The 13,167-nt window shown below is 39.7% G+C and overlaps 1 protein-coding gene across 2 annotated transcripts in view; it reads right to left on the reverse strand.

Annotated features, from left to right (window-relative positions):
* Positions 1-13,167, reverse strand: part of LOC108442885 (astrotactin-2) — a 759,455-nt gene that overhangs the window by 197,052 nt on the left and 549,236 nt on the right. For both annotated transcript variants that reach the window (XM_037533175.1, XM_037533174.1), the window contains exon 12: positions 706-872. In XM_037533175.1, the coding sequence (XP_037389072.1) occupies positions 706-872 (167 nt within the window). The remainder of the gene's footprint in view (positions 1-705; positions 873-13,167) is intronic.

Raw genomic sequence — 13,167 nt, forward strand, 5'->3', positions numbered from 1 at the left:
TTGGATTTCCACTTCAAACGTTTGCAATTACTATTCAGTAGTTTGGAATTACCATTTGAAAGTTTGGAACTATCACCAACATTTTGAAAGGACCATTCAAAAGTTAGGGCTTTCCATTTCAAATTTTGGAATTATACTTGCAATGTTTGAATGTATTGCTCAAAACATTTGATGTTACCAGTCAGTTTGGAATTATCATTCAAAATGTTTGAAATTACTATTGAATTGTTTGAATTTACTCTTCAGAAGTTGGAGTTGCCATTCATCTTGGAATTATCATTCAAGCGTTTAGAATGATCTCTTAATAGTTTGAAATGACAGTAATCAATAGGTTGGAATTATTATTTGGAAATTTGGAACCTTGATTGTTTGTTGTTTATCTTCCAGATACATGTATCAAATAATTGTAATACAATGCTAGAACTCAAAAGCATCACAGGATTCAAATAATGAGGAATCTGTAAAACATTGTCAGCAATGTCCAGAATGATAAGCTGAGATGGCCAGAATCAGCCAAGAATCAGATTTTTATTTTATTTATTTTTTTATAGCACAGTGTAAATTATTATTGAATAGTATGAAAATAATTATTAACGGCAAGTGATTCCAAACTTTTGAACAGTTATATAAGTAGGTGCAATTACATCTTTTTTTTGGCACATATGCTTTTATGTATTTGTTTCTGCTTTGGGTTTGCACTCTCACCCGCAGAACATGAGCACGTTGCTGGACGTCGGATCGTCCGGCAGGGGCACCAACTGCTGGAGGCAGAGCTGTTCACAACCGCCATTAAAACCGTCCGTACAGTCCGTGCCCAGTGAGTAGTCATAGCAACCCGAGCCATCCTTCATGGGCCGCAAGCCTTCAGGGCACTGTAGGGGAACCAGAGAGAGGGAGAGACAGAGAGATGCAGAGAGAAAGAGAGGTCAACATCTGCGTGCTGGTCCGAGCTGTCTGTTACTAGGTAACCAAAAAAGGAGCAAAGGGTAGGAACCTTTGTTAGAGGGCACAAATTCCCGGCAGGTTACTATTATGAGGCTGACAAAGGTCTCCTGCCTCAGGGAGAAAGGCAAACTGATGGAAGCCAAAGCAGCAGAAATGTAAGATATACTCCACTGCCTCAAAACAGTATCCAACATTTACGGTTCACATACACATGTGGGTGTGTATATATATATATATATATATATATATATATATACACATATGTGTGTGTGTGTGTGTGTGTGTGTGTGTGTATAAGAACATGAAGGCCATCAACTGACCACTTTAAAGAAACACCCAGCTCATACTTCCACTCACTGGCCACTTTACAGGAAACACCTCCCTCATACTTCCACTCACTGGCCAATTTATTAGAAACACCTACCTTGTACATCAACTCACTGACCACTTTATTAGAAACACCTACCTCACACTTCCACTCACTGGCCACTTTATTAGAAACACCTACCTTGTACATCAACTCACTGACCACTTTATTAGAAACACCCACCTTGAACATCAACTCACTGACCACTTTATTAGAAACACCTACCTTGTACATCAACTCACTGACAACTTTATTAGAAACACCTACCTTGTACATCAACTCACTGACCACTTTATTAGAAACACCCACCTTGAACATCAACTCACTGACCACTTTATTAGAAACACCTACCTCACACTTCCACTCACTGGCCACTTTATTAGAAACACCTACCTTGTACATCAACTCACTGACCACTTTATTAGAAACACCTACCCTGTACATCAACTCACTGACCACTTTATTAGAAACACCCACCTTGAACATCAACTCACTGACCACTTTATTAGAAACACCTACCTTGTACATCAACTCACTGACAACTTTATTAGAAACACCTACCTTGTACATCAACTCACTGACCACTTTATTAGAAACACCCACCTTGAACATCAACTCACTGACCACTTTATTAGAAACACCTACCTTGAACATCAACTCACTGGCCACTTTATTAGAAACACCTACCTTGAACATCAACTCACTGACCACTTTATTAGAAACACCTACCTCACACTTCCACTCTCTGGCCATTTTATAAACTCCATGTACTTTATATTTCCTCTACATAGTTATGCAGTTACAGTCTGTAGTCTGATACACACTTTTTAAGCCGTTCACTACCCTGTCCACTACACAGTTTCTGACCACAAGACCACTGTTGTGTTGATATTATTTAGATGGTTGACCATTCTAAGCATGGCAGTGACACTAACATGTGGTCACATCCATTGAAATACAACAATAAAAGCCTACAAAGCCAACAGCAGACCAGCCCTTTCATCCTGATATCAATGGGCAAATCCCATACCATTGACCCTTTTATGATCAGGCTTTACCCATCATCCCACGCCTAAGAATGCATGAACCGTGAGGGCTATGAGGACATTTGATTTGCCCAGAAAGTTACCCTATCCACCTTCACCCAATGAGGGAACGGATCTTTTTTATTATATATAATTAAATTATTCTAGTAACAAGCTAACAAAATATAACAATGTCATGAAACACATGCTGTTTTGGAAGTTTGGAATGATGTTTTAAACATTTGGAATTACCATTTAGAAGTTTAGAATTATCATTTAAATGTTTGGAGTTACTGTTCAACACCTTTGGGATTTCCATTCAAATGTTTGTAATTACAATTTGAACATTTAAAATGACCATTCAGAAGTTCACAATTACCATTGAAATGTTTGCAATAACCATTAATAATTTTGGAATTACAAATCAAAATTTTGACATCATTATTTATACATTTGGAATTACCATTCCATAGTTTGCAGTTACCATTTAAATGTTTGGAACTGGCGTTCAAAACCTTTAGGATTGCCCTTCAAAAGTTTGCAATTACCATTCAGTAGTTAGGAATTACTATTTACAAGTTTGGAACTCTAATTCAAAGTTTGGGAATTACCATTCAAAAGTTAGGGCTTTCCATTCCAAATTTTGGAAAAATATTTGAAAGAAAAAAAAGAGAATTTAAAATCAATGCATATCATTTAGATACAATTTGGTCCTCCTAGTCCTCGGGCACAACATTTAGCCCCACCCGACAAATAGTTTGGGCACCTCTGCCCAGATGGTGAACTTTCACTGCTTTCAGTCTCATGCTGTGTTCAAAAGCCAACTGAAGATCTCTCCAGCATTTAAATGAACACTGATCTGGCGCCTCACGCAGAACCTCTGGTAATTTCTGAGTATCGTGTGATGATCTTGTACCAGAAGTTGCGTATCTTTAGTAACCTATTTGCACTAATTTAAAGATGCTCTACGTTCCTCTGAATATGCGCTCGTATTCATGGGGCTAATACACGGCTGGAATACTCATCAGGGCCGCTGCTAGGTTGCACATTTTCCAGGTAATTTCAGGATACTGCATGCTGAGTAGAAAGATGATGTTGTAATATATGATATAATAAGATAATTGAATGACTGACTGCCAAAGGAGCACTCCACCCAAAGTTCATAATTTAATAAGTGGTAGAGACAGGATTGTCGCCAGGTTCCCTGGGGCTAAAAAACCACACACCCTAGAAGTGAATTAGCAGTAATGTGCCAAGGTGTTTTGGGATAAGTACACCAGAAGCTGCCAGATTAAAACCTTCCGTGTAAAAGTTCTTCAGAACACCTCGGGGCGCTGGTGCTACGGTGATGATGACAGCTGTGGGATTTTGTATTTCCCATTTTAACTTTGGAGAAATCTTAAAGTGCTCATGCAGAGCTCCCACTGTCTCCCCAAACCACCAAGACACATTGTGCTGTCATCAATCAAAGTCTGATATTCGCCACAGCTTCAAAAGACATATTCCGACTAATGGTTTCATCAAAGAAAGCACAGGCATGTACGAGGAAAGCAAGCATCCTTTTATTTCTCTACAAAAGACTGCTATACAAAAACGCCTGTAGCCTATTCTACTGCCGTTGAAACAGTGTTCGCAGCCTCTACTGAAAATCTATTTGCACCCTGTCAGATGTGTCCACTGGGTTGGCTTCCATACATCCTAACCACAAGGGGGGGGCTTAGAGTTGGAGCAATTACTGAGCACTAAACACAGGAATACACTGAAATGTTCGGAATACCAAAGAAAATCCACAAATAATAGCACATTTGGCTGCTCATTAGAATAATTAGTTAACATTAATACTAATGAATGTGTCAAAAAACATCAGAACATGGACAACATCCTTATCATTTTGAAGGACAGTCAAGGAAATATCACCTTTTGTGTACCAAGAACTCCTGCAGAAAGGCTGAAGAATGGTGAGTCAACAACAATGCAATGCAATGGATTTGGGAATGCAATGGTTCTGATGTACTTTTCCAGATAAAGAGTATTTGGCTGACAAAATGAATCAAATAAGTAACTTAGTTTGACACTTTGTGGTCACCTATGGTCACAACTGTGGATCTGGAAAACAAATGCTGGGCTTAACCTGCAATACTTTGTTTAGCCTACAGATGCTTAAATAAACGTTTCACCTTCGTTGTTCATCTTTCTTGATTTCGTGCAGTAACAGAGGGATTTCTACTGCATCCACTTAATCAGCTACGAAGACCGCAAGCGCTGCAAGATCCGCCAGCTCTCATGGGTCTCACGTGGCGACTGTCTGAATTGACGGCTCTTTTCTACCTTCCTCTGCCAACTGCAACCAGCTGATCTCGCTGACCGCCGAGGCGAGGCGCGGTTCATCTCGAACAAGACGAGTTGCAAATGGAGGGGGAGTTAAGAAGAGAGTCATCAAGCTGTGCAGTTTGATCCGGCATCATCTCACATTCAGCTCTCATGACGTTCATATATCATCCATCCATCCATTTTCTAAGCCGCTACTCCATCAGGGTCACGGGGGGGTGCTGGAGCCTATCCCAGCAGTCTTCGGGCGGAAGGCAGCCTGGACAGGTCGCCAGTCCATCGCAGGGCAGACAGACAGACACAGACAGCCACTCACACCTAGGGGCAATTTTGCATGTCCAATTGGCCTGACTGCATGTCTTTGGACTGTGGGAGGAAACCGGAGAACCCGGAGGAAACCCACGCAGACACGGGGAGAACATGCAGACTCCACACAGAGAGGACCCTGGTCGCCCGGCCGGGGAATTTAACCCAGGCTGTGAGGCGACAGCGCTACCAACCACGCCACCGTGCCACCCACGTTCATATATCAGATTTCTTTAAATTGATAAATTCAAACTATACATTTGAAAGTAATACACAAAGACTACATATTTTAATTTGCTATGTGCTTCACTCAACACAGTTTGTGTCGACTGAGCTTCTAGCCAATGAAAATTAAGCTCCGTCAAGCTGTCCCTCAGCTCACGCAGTTGGGTAGTGAGCGACTTTGCCGACTGGCTCTGAAAACTGCAGCCGCCTCACTCCGGCAAGATTACAGCCACTTATGTCATTATGACTTGCCAGTGTCGGTGCAAGTCAGATAGAAAAACTTACTGGCATGCACCATCCCAAGCCAGGTGGTGCTCGGTCTGCACAGTGCCACATTAAGCCAAAGCCTATTATCAGAGAAGGCCAATGCTCGCTGGATGAAATGGGAATGAGACACATGAGCAGTGGGGGTTTTATAATGCCGAGATCAGACTGCACAATATTTTTGTCTTTCACAGTGGTCTCTATGTCAGATTAGGCAACTCTGGTGCCTTAAACTCATGCCAAGTCTTGGTCAGGAGACTGGCAACACTACAAGTTTGATGCCCGTTCTGTTACATCACCTCACAGACACCTGTGCTGGCTAGCATCATGTTAAGTGATACCCATCCAACCCATCCAGAGAGAGTGAGGTCAACTGTGCATCTTGGACTCCTGGCCATGGATGACAGTCGCATCATAAGTGATCAAACTCATGATCGAACACCGTGATCCAAGAAAAGTGTAAGAGCAGTACAATTTCAGAGGGAGTGCCAGTTTCCTTCTTGTCTACTTGGTGCGCTAAATGCAACTTTCAGCTTTGATTCAGCAGCTCCTGGACCACTACGATGTCGAATCCCACCTTGTTACCTACACAGTTCTTCTTTTTTGATGGTCTTCATTAGCAGAAAGATTCATTATGCTCTGTCAATCATCTTCTACATTAGTAGGCTTATTTGGCAATATGTTGGCACTTGCCTTAAATATTGGCAATATATTTACTATTCCTCATTATGAGATTACTCTAAGATTAGTATGTCATTCAGCCATTTTCTAGATACATAACATTGTTTAAAGATTCAGAGAATCTGGAGAAATCTCAGTGTGTGAAGCAAAAGGACAAAAACCAGTTGAATGTGACCTTAAATCCATCAGACAGCACTGCATTAAGAACCAAAATGCTTCTGTGATGAATATTACCACATGGACATGGGAATACTTTGGAAAACTCTTGTCTACAAATGCAAATTAAGACGGTACTACACAAAGCAAAACCACATATCAACAACATCTGGAAATGCTGCCGACTTCTCTGGGCTAAAGCTCATCTGAGATGGACTCATACAAAGTGAAAATGTGTGCCGTGCTCTGATGAGTCTACCTTTCAGAATCTTTATGGAAATAATGGACAGTGGGCCAAAGTGAGAAAAGGCCATCCGGATTACAGCCAACAGAAAGTCCAAGCCACATTCTGCATGTGTTACATCATGACTTTGTAGTAAGACAGTGCAGGTGCTAGATCTACATCCCATTGGAAACAAGTAATGACATCACCATCATGCTGCCACAATTTTGGTAGGCAACTTCAAGCTCATTCAGCAGTATTGTGGCCTGGAAAGTGGAACGGAAAATTCAAATGAGAAGCTGGTGAATAAGAGGCTAATGTTTATATATGTGTACACGTTTATTATTTAGGGGCTTTGGCACCTAAAATCTCTAGCTATTTAATAAAAAGTTCAGCGCATATGTAAATAAATAAAATCATACATATGCCGTAATTTAATACTGCTTCTGTTAATTTACAGAAATAGAACGTAAACTCACAACAACTTAATCACTTTCATTTCACAGACATTTGGTTTATTGTAGTGGTTATTGCTATCAGAATAGTTGAGTTTACGACTTGAATTACTGTAGAAGGCAGGATTTCTAAGAAATGAAATGACTGTGAAATTACAGATTTTCACCATTTTTAAGAGGAGTTTATTAATGGGTTTTGTATAGCAAAACGCAGCTGTCTGTATTTGTTTACATGCTTCCTACTGCATGTTTTTGGAGTTAGTTTGTACTTTCTCAAACTACAATTTACAAAAATGGAGGAACATTTCTTTTTTTTTTAGGATATGGGCCCTTTGAAGGAAATTTAGGGCAACTAAATGATCCGGATTGTGAAGTAATCCTTAAAGACCGCCACAGGTAAAGCCATGCTCCATTTCCTCCTAGACAGGCGGTTTTGTCTCCATGTGTTTAATCTCTGCTCGGGGCCTCCCGCTAATACTATTCCTCATAGTTCTCCCCTCCAAGCATCACAGTGTTATTATTAGATGCTGATGCCCCGATAGCAAATAAACGATAGCCGAATGAAATGACAGGGAAGCACTGCGGCAGACTGCGGCCTTCAAAATCAATTACACATTCATCACCTGATTTCTTTCAGAAGGGTGAAGTCGAGTGAATTGATGGGAACGAGTTCGGGGCTATTATGTTTCATAAAGTCTTTGAATATGATAATTTATTCATGCTCAGGTGGTAATATTCAAGCTATCTGCGTTTGGTGTCAACACATGAATATAAATGACCACGACATGACGGTTTGGTGGAAAAATAAAACACATCACAGGTCACATCCATGGCCAGTTTGTCGACTTCATCTCACGGCTGTTATTTCGTCATTGATCCTGAGGCGGCATGAGACACAGAGCGCAGGAGGAGACAAACAAAAATCTGGAGCGCAGTATGAAGCCGGTCTGGAAAATTGCCAAATTGAAAACACAGTCGAGCAGCTGAAATGAGATTTCATCTTTTGATACACTATGAAAGCAGGATTACGTTACATAACCCAAAAAACATGTTCAACCTCAGTAAAATCTAGGACAGCAACAAATATAATAAAGTTCAGCTTTAGATCTTTAAAGGCACTGCCAAGATTCCTGCATGCATATCTTGTTTGTGCACGTCCTTCTGCCGCATTAGACTTGTGGAATTGTATGGTAAAAAAAATACACACACACACACACACACACACACACACACACACACACACACACACACACACACACACATATATATATATATATATATATATAGGGTTTGCCTTCAGCACAAGGAGAATGGTACATTGTTATATTGAGGATAAGGTACAAGTACTTGTGAAAACAATAAAAAAACAATAAAACAAAGAAAGTTTCAATTACTCAGTGTAGCTAAAATCTTAATTTTTTATGTTTTTCAGTTTTTTACATAATTTGAAAATACCTGTTACCCTTCACATTATACGTAAATTTCATGATGAATGAACTCAAAGAAATGACCCAAAATGACTTGAAAAAAACATCTGGTTCCATTGACTTACATTAAAAGTAAAGTACGTTTTTTCCTTCTCCTGTAAAGTTACAATTTTCTTCCGACAACAGCAAAATGTAATATTTCTCATTATGAGGCTGTAAGAATATTATAGAACCATGCAATAAAGCCCAGTGGCCATAGGCAAGGTCAAAATTGATATTGTGTATAAGTTATGCATTTTTCAAAAGATTTTGAGGAATTATTTTTCATAAAATGCACAACAATTAAAAGAAAATGAGTGAACCAACTAGAAGTTTTAGAAAAAAATGTGATTCCTAACAACCACCTGGAAGGACTGGTAGACGTTAAATCTGTTCCCATCAGATAAACAGCACTTTCATCTTTGAGAAGTCAAGCTGAACTCTTGCTTCAGATTTGAATATATCCATACAACATTGGCCTCCTGAGTCCAGACCTCAACCTCACTGAATGTGTTTGGAATTACTTGGATTGAGATCAAGAGAAACCGAAACTGCAACCAACTTCTAAGAGTGAACTTTGGAGGTGTGTCTGCAGATTCCTTTGAGAAACTGAAATGGAGTCTCCTAAAAAGAATGGAGGCTGTAATGAAGGTAAAGTGACACACTGAATACTGAACAATGTGGTGGTTGTACTTAGTTGTTGTATAATTTTCTGACACTGAAAAAAACTGCAGGAAAAACAAACAAACAAAAGAAAAACTTAAGTGAAAGGCTGTTTGGACTTAAATAATAAATGAAAGGTGGTCTCCAAGTTTTGCACCAGATTATTCGACCTGCTTGTAAACTATTTCTATTTATTCTAAGTACATTTGTACAGTGAGCTGATCTCACTGCACTGTTTACAGCAGTTATGCTATTAATTAAAAGTTTGGAATGACTTGCAATAATAATAATAATAATAATAATAATCTTTTACTTACGTAGCACTTTTCATGAAGGCAGCAGCTCAAACTGCTTTACAGACAGGAAATGATAAATATTAATGTAGAATCATGTAAGAAAATGACATCAAATATTTCTCATTTTTGTTATTTTATATACAAGAAGAACGCATACCAAGTGGATTTGAATGTACACCACAATGCATTTTGCGATGTCTTATTCAATGTTTCAAGACATATGATGATACTTATAAAATGATAAATAATATTCTGCAACCATCTGCAAACCATTGTTTTCCTGTCATATTTGTTTTCTTGTGACGTTATCTACATTAAGATTTGATGTGTTGTTTATGTTATAACTTATTTCTTTAGGTTTTGCAGCTTTTTCTGTCATTTTACAATCTTCTACAGATCTATTCATCACTCACACACTCTGTATTTACAGCTTTCTAGTGTCTGACTGATGACTGCACACATAATAGAATCACTTTAGACATTCATTCATGACCAGATCAATTTTCTATTGTTGATTCCAAAGCTTTGAATGGCTGTGTTTACTTCCCTTAAGCATTACGCCTTAAAACAAGCAAGCTTCTACCTTCGAAGTGCCAAGCTATGATTTTTGGGAGTGTATTATTGCTGCTGATGCTGTTGTTGCTGTTATTACTCTCAATGCTGCTGTTGTTATGGAGGCTTATCTCGTGCTTTTGCCCAAAGCAATTTTTTTTAAGCCAATTGCACTGAAGTCAGTGGGATGAGGTTTGGTGGTGGTGATGGTGGTGGTGATGGTGGGGGGGATTAGGAGCAGGGGGTAAGTACCTTGCCTTGATGCACATATTACTGTTATTGAAGCACATGCACAAGGTCAGTGCAAGAGAGGGGCCACAAAACACAGTAAACCTCGAGACCTTGGACTAGAACACTCATCGCCGAGATAGAGTGAGGATGGCAATCCTTCAGAATAATGTGGGGGCTTTTATTAAAGCCCATGATAAACTGCGGTGCAGACTTGATGAAAACTGCATTAGGCGTCACTGTGGAAAATCAAATTTATACAACATATGGCATACGGTTACCTCTAAAAATGGACAAAAAAACAGTGAAAAACAGTGGCAGCAAGCAGCCGTACTGAATATCTGAATTTTGTCCAACAGTAGCCACATTTACAGGCAGCCTAATAATCCATTAATAATCCGACTAATAGCTCAATCGGAATAGAATATGTCCATGTAAACACCTCAATCAGAACAGTCCAATTGAGGCCATTCGGAATACAGTTCCTTTCTGATTGAACTAGATGGGTAATCCTGTAAATAATCCGTTAAATCGAAGAATAATAGCCAAGTAAACGCCTGAATCCGATTACATTCCTGTCGGAACGTCTAAATTCTGAATCTGACATCAGTTTAAAATAATTAAAAACACAAGCGCCAACTGGAAACTCATCTCCTGGTGAATTGACCTCACGTGATGCTCGCTGTCATGGTAACGTTTACTCTAGACGGTTCTCCACACATGCACGTCATTTTGCATCAGATTACTTGTAGCGAGCGTGTAAACGAAGATTTCCATTAGATTGTTGAATACAGTGAGCATAAACACCTCAGTCTGAATCTGTAATCTGTTACATTCAATCGAATTGGCAAAAATATTTGCATGTAAACACAGCCACTGTTTTACACAGTGTCAGAAACCACATAAGTGGGTCTGCTTGAAACTGTGTAACATGTCAACACAGCAACCGGGAGACAAAGGATCCATTATGAGTTTCCATTATTGTTAGAAGGCTAACAAGCAAAACACTAACATTTCATTGCATATTCTCACTTACAGTTGGTGGGTAGCACTCTCTCCTCATTTATCTAGATGATGGATGGACACTCATTTCAATTTGTTCCAATGTCAGGAATTGACACAAACATGGCAAAAAAGGAGACCTTTGCCTCACCATACTGTATGTACAATAGGCCAAACAGCTTTTCTTCAAAATCAAATCGTAATAAAATATCTCCTTATGAACTCAACTGTGGTATTGATTGAACATTTATAAATACTGAACGCCATATAATTCAGTTTAGATACACGTGGGGAAGTTGTTTACAAATGATAATTGGACACCAGGGGCCCAAATTCAGTGCACTTTCCCAATTAAGCAAACAACTTGAAAGAACAAAATGCATGTACGTATATATGTATGGTCAGGACCCCCCACAGGACCACCAGAGAAAAGGTACTATTTGTTTGGTGGGTTATTCTCAGCACTGCAGTAACACTAATGTGGTAGTGGTGTGCTAGTGTGTGTTGTGCTGGTCTGAGTGGATCAGACACAGCAGTGCTGCTGGAGTTTTTAAACACATCAGCGTCACTGCTGGACTGAGAATAGTCCGGCAGTGTCCTGCGGGCAGCATCCTGTGGCCCCTGATGAAGGACTAGAAGAAGACAAACACGAACTGTACAGTAACAGATAAGTTACTCCAGCAGCACTGCTGTGTCTGATCCACTCAGACCAGCACAACACACATTAACGCACCACCACCACGTCAGTGTTACTGCAGTACTGCGAATAATCCACCACCCAAATAATACCTGCTCTGGGGTGGTCCTGTGAGGGTCCTAAACATTAAAGAACAGAGTGAAAGGGGGTAACAGAGTATCAGAGAAACAGATGGACTACAGTCTGTAACTGTAGAACTACAAAGTGCAGCTATACAGTAAGTGGAGCTGATAAGATGGACAATGAGTGTAGAAACAAGGAGGTGCACTCAATGAAGTAACTGGTACTACATCACTGCTCATTAACAACAAAGGCCTCGTAGCTGCGGTTCGAAATGAAAGGAGTAAGAATTCTTGCTTCTAAACTTCGGACAATGAGCCTATCTTGCCTACTCAACTACATTTGAGGTACTGTGAAAATTGCACCTATTTATTCTTGGTCAAAACATTGCTCTAGGTACATGTTCAGTGTAGTGGAGCTGATGTGTCTCCAGCAGCTGCATGCTGCTACACCTGACTCCAATTTGCTTTATGATAAGTCTTGATGAGTTCATAAAGCAAGACTCTGTTAGTCGAAAAGTGGAGGTGGGAGGTGTGAAATGGTTCTGATATGATTGAGATAATTTGTTTTCTCAGTGTCTGAAAACTGGAAATAACATTTTAGATGCATATGCTGTGACCAGAATTACCCAGGCAGCCCTTCTAACGACTGATGTCAATTACTTTAACATGACATGTTTAACATGTTCATTTGCGCACACACAGCTTGGATAATCTCCAAAAAAAAAAAAAAAAGCATTGATTGACAAGATGAGGCATACTGGAGCAGCTCCACATGGGCCCAAGGTTACCCTGCCCAACGCCAAGCATTGGCTAGAGGGTATAGAGCACTGGATTATGAAGCATTGGAACTGTATTCCCCAGAAGGATGGATCCAGTATCTTTGTGATTATCCGAAGTGTCATTTCTGATCACAATCATCCAAATGACCCTACTAATGCTGTTGTGGCTGCCATCAAATCCTCACAGCAAAGTTCCAACGTCTAGCCTAAACCTTCCCAGAACAGTAGAGGCTGTCACTCCAGAAAACGTTCTCTTAATGCCCTCGATTGGATTTCAGAAGAAACACTGGTAACACTTTCTATGGATGTCATGTTTGTAAGCATCTGTAAACACATTCATAATGTTATAATATATTCATAAGGCATCATGAACATGGCTATAAATGTTTCTAAAAAGGCATTGCACATTATAGCCATGCTTATGCATTATGAATTGTAAACATACTG

This window comes from Pygocentrus nattereri, chromosome 23 (assembly GCF_015220715.1).
Source record: "Pygocentrus nattereri isolate fPygNat1 chromosome 23, fPygNat1.pri, whole genome shotgun sequence".
In the NCBI taxonomy this organism is placed as follows: domain Eukaryota; kingdom Metazoa; phylum Chordata; class Actinopteri; order Characiformes; family Serrasalmidae; genus Pygocentrus; species Pygocentrus nattereri.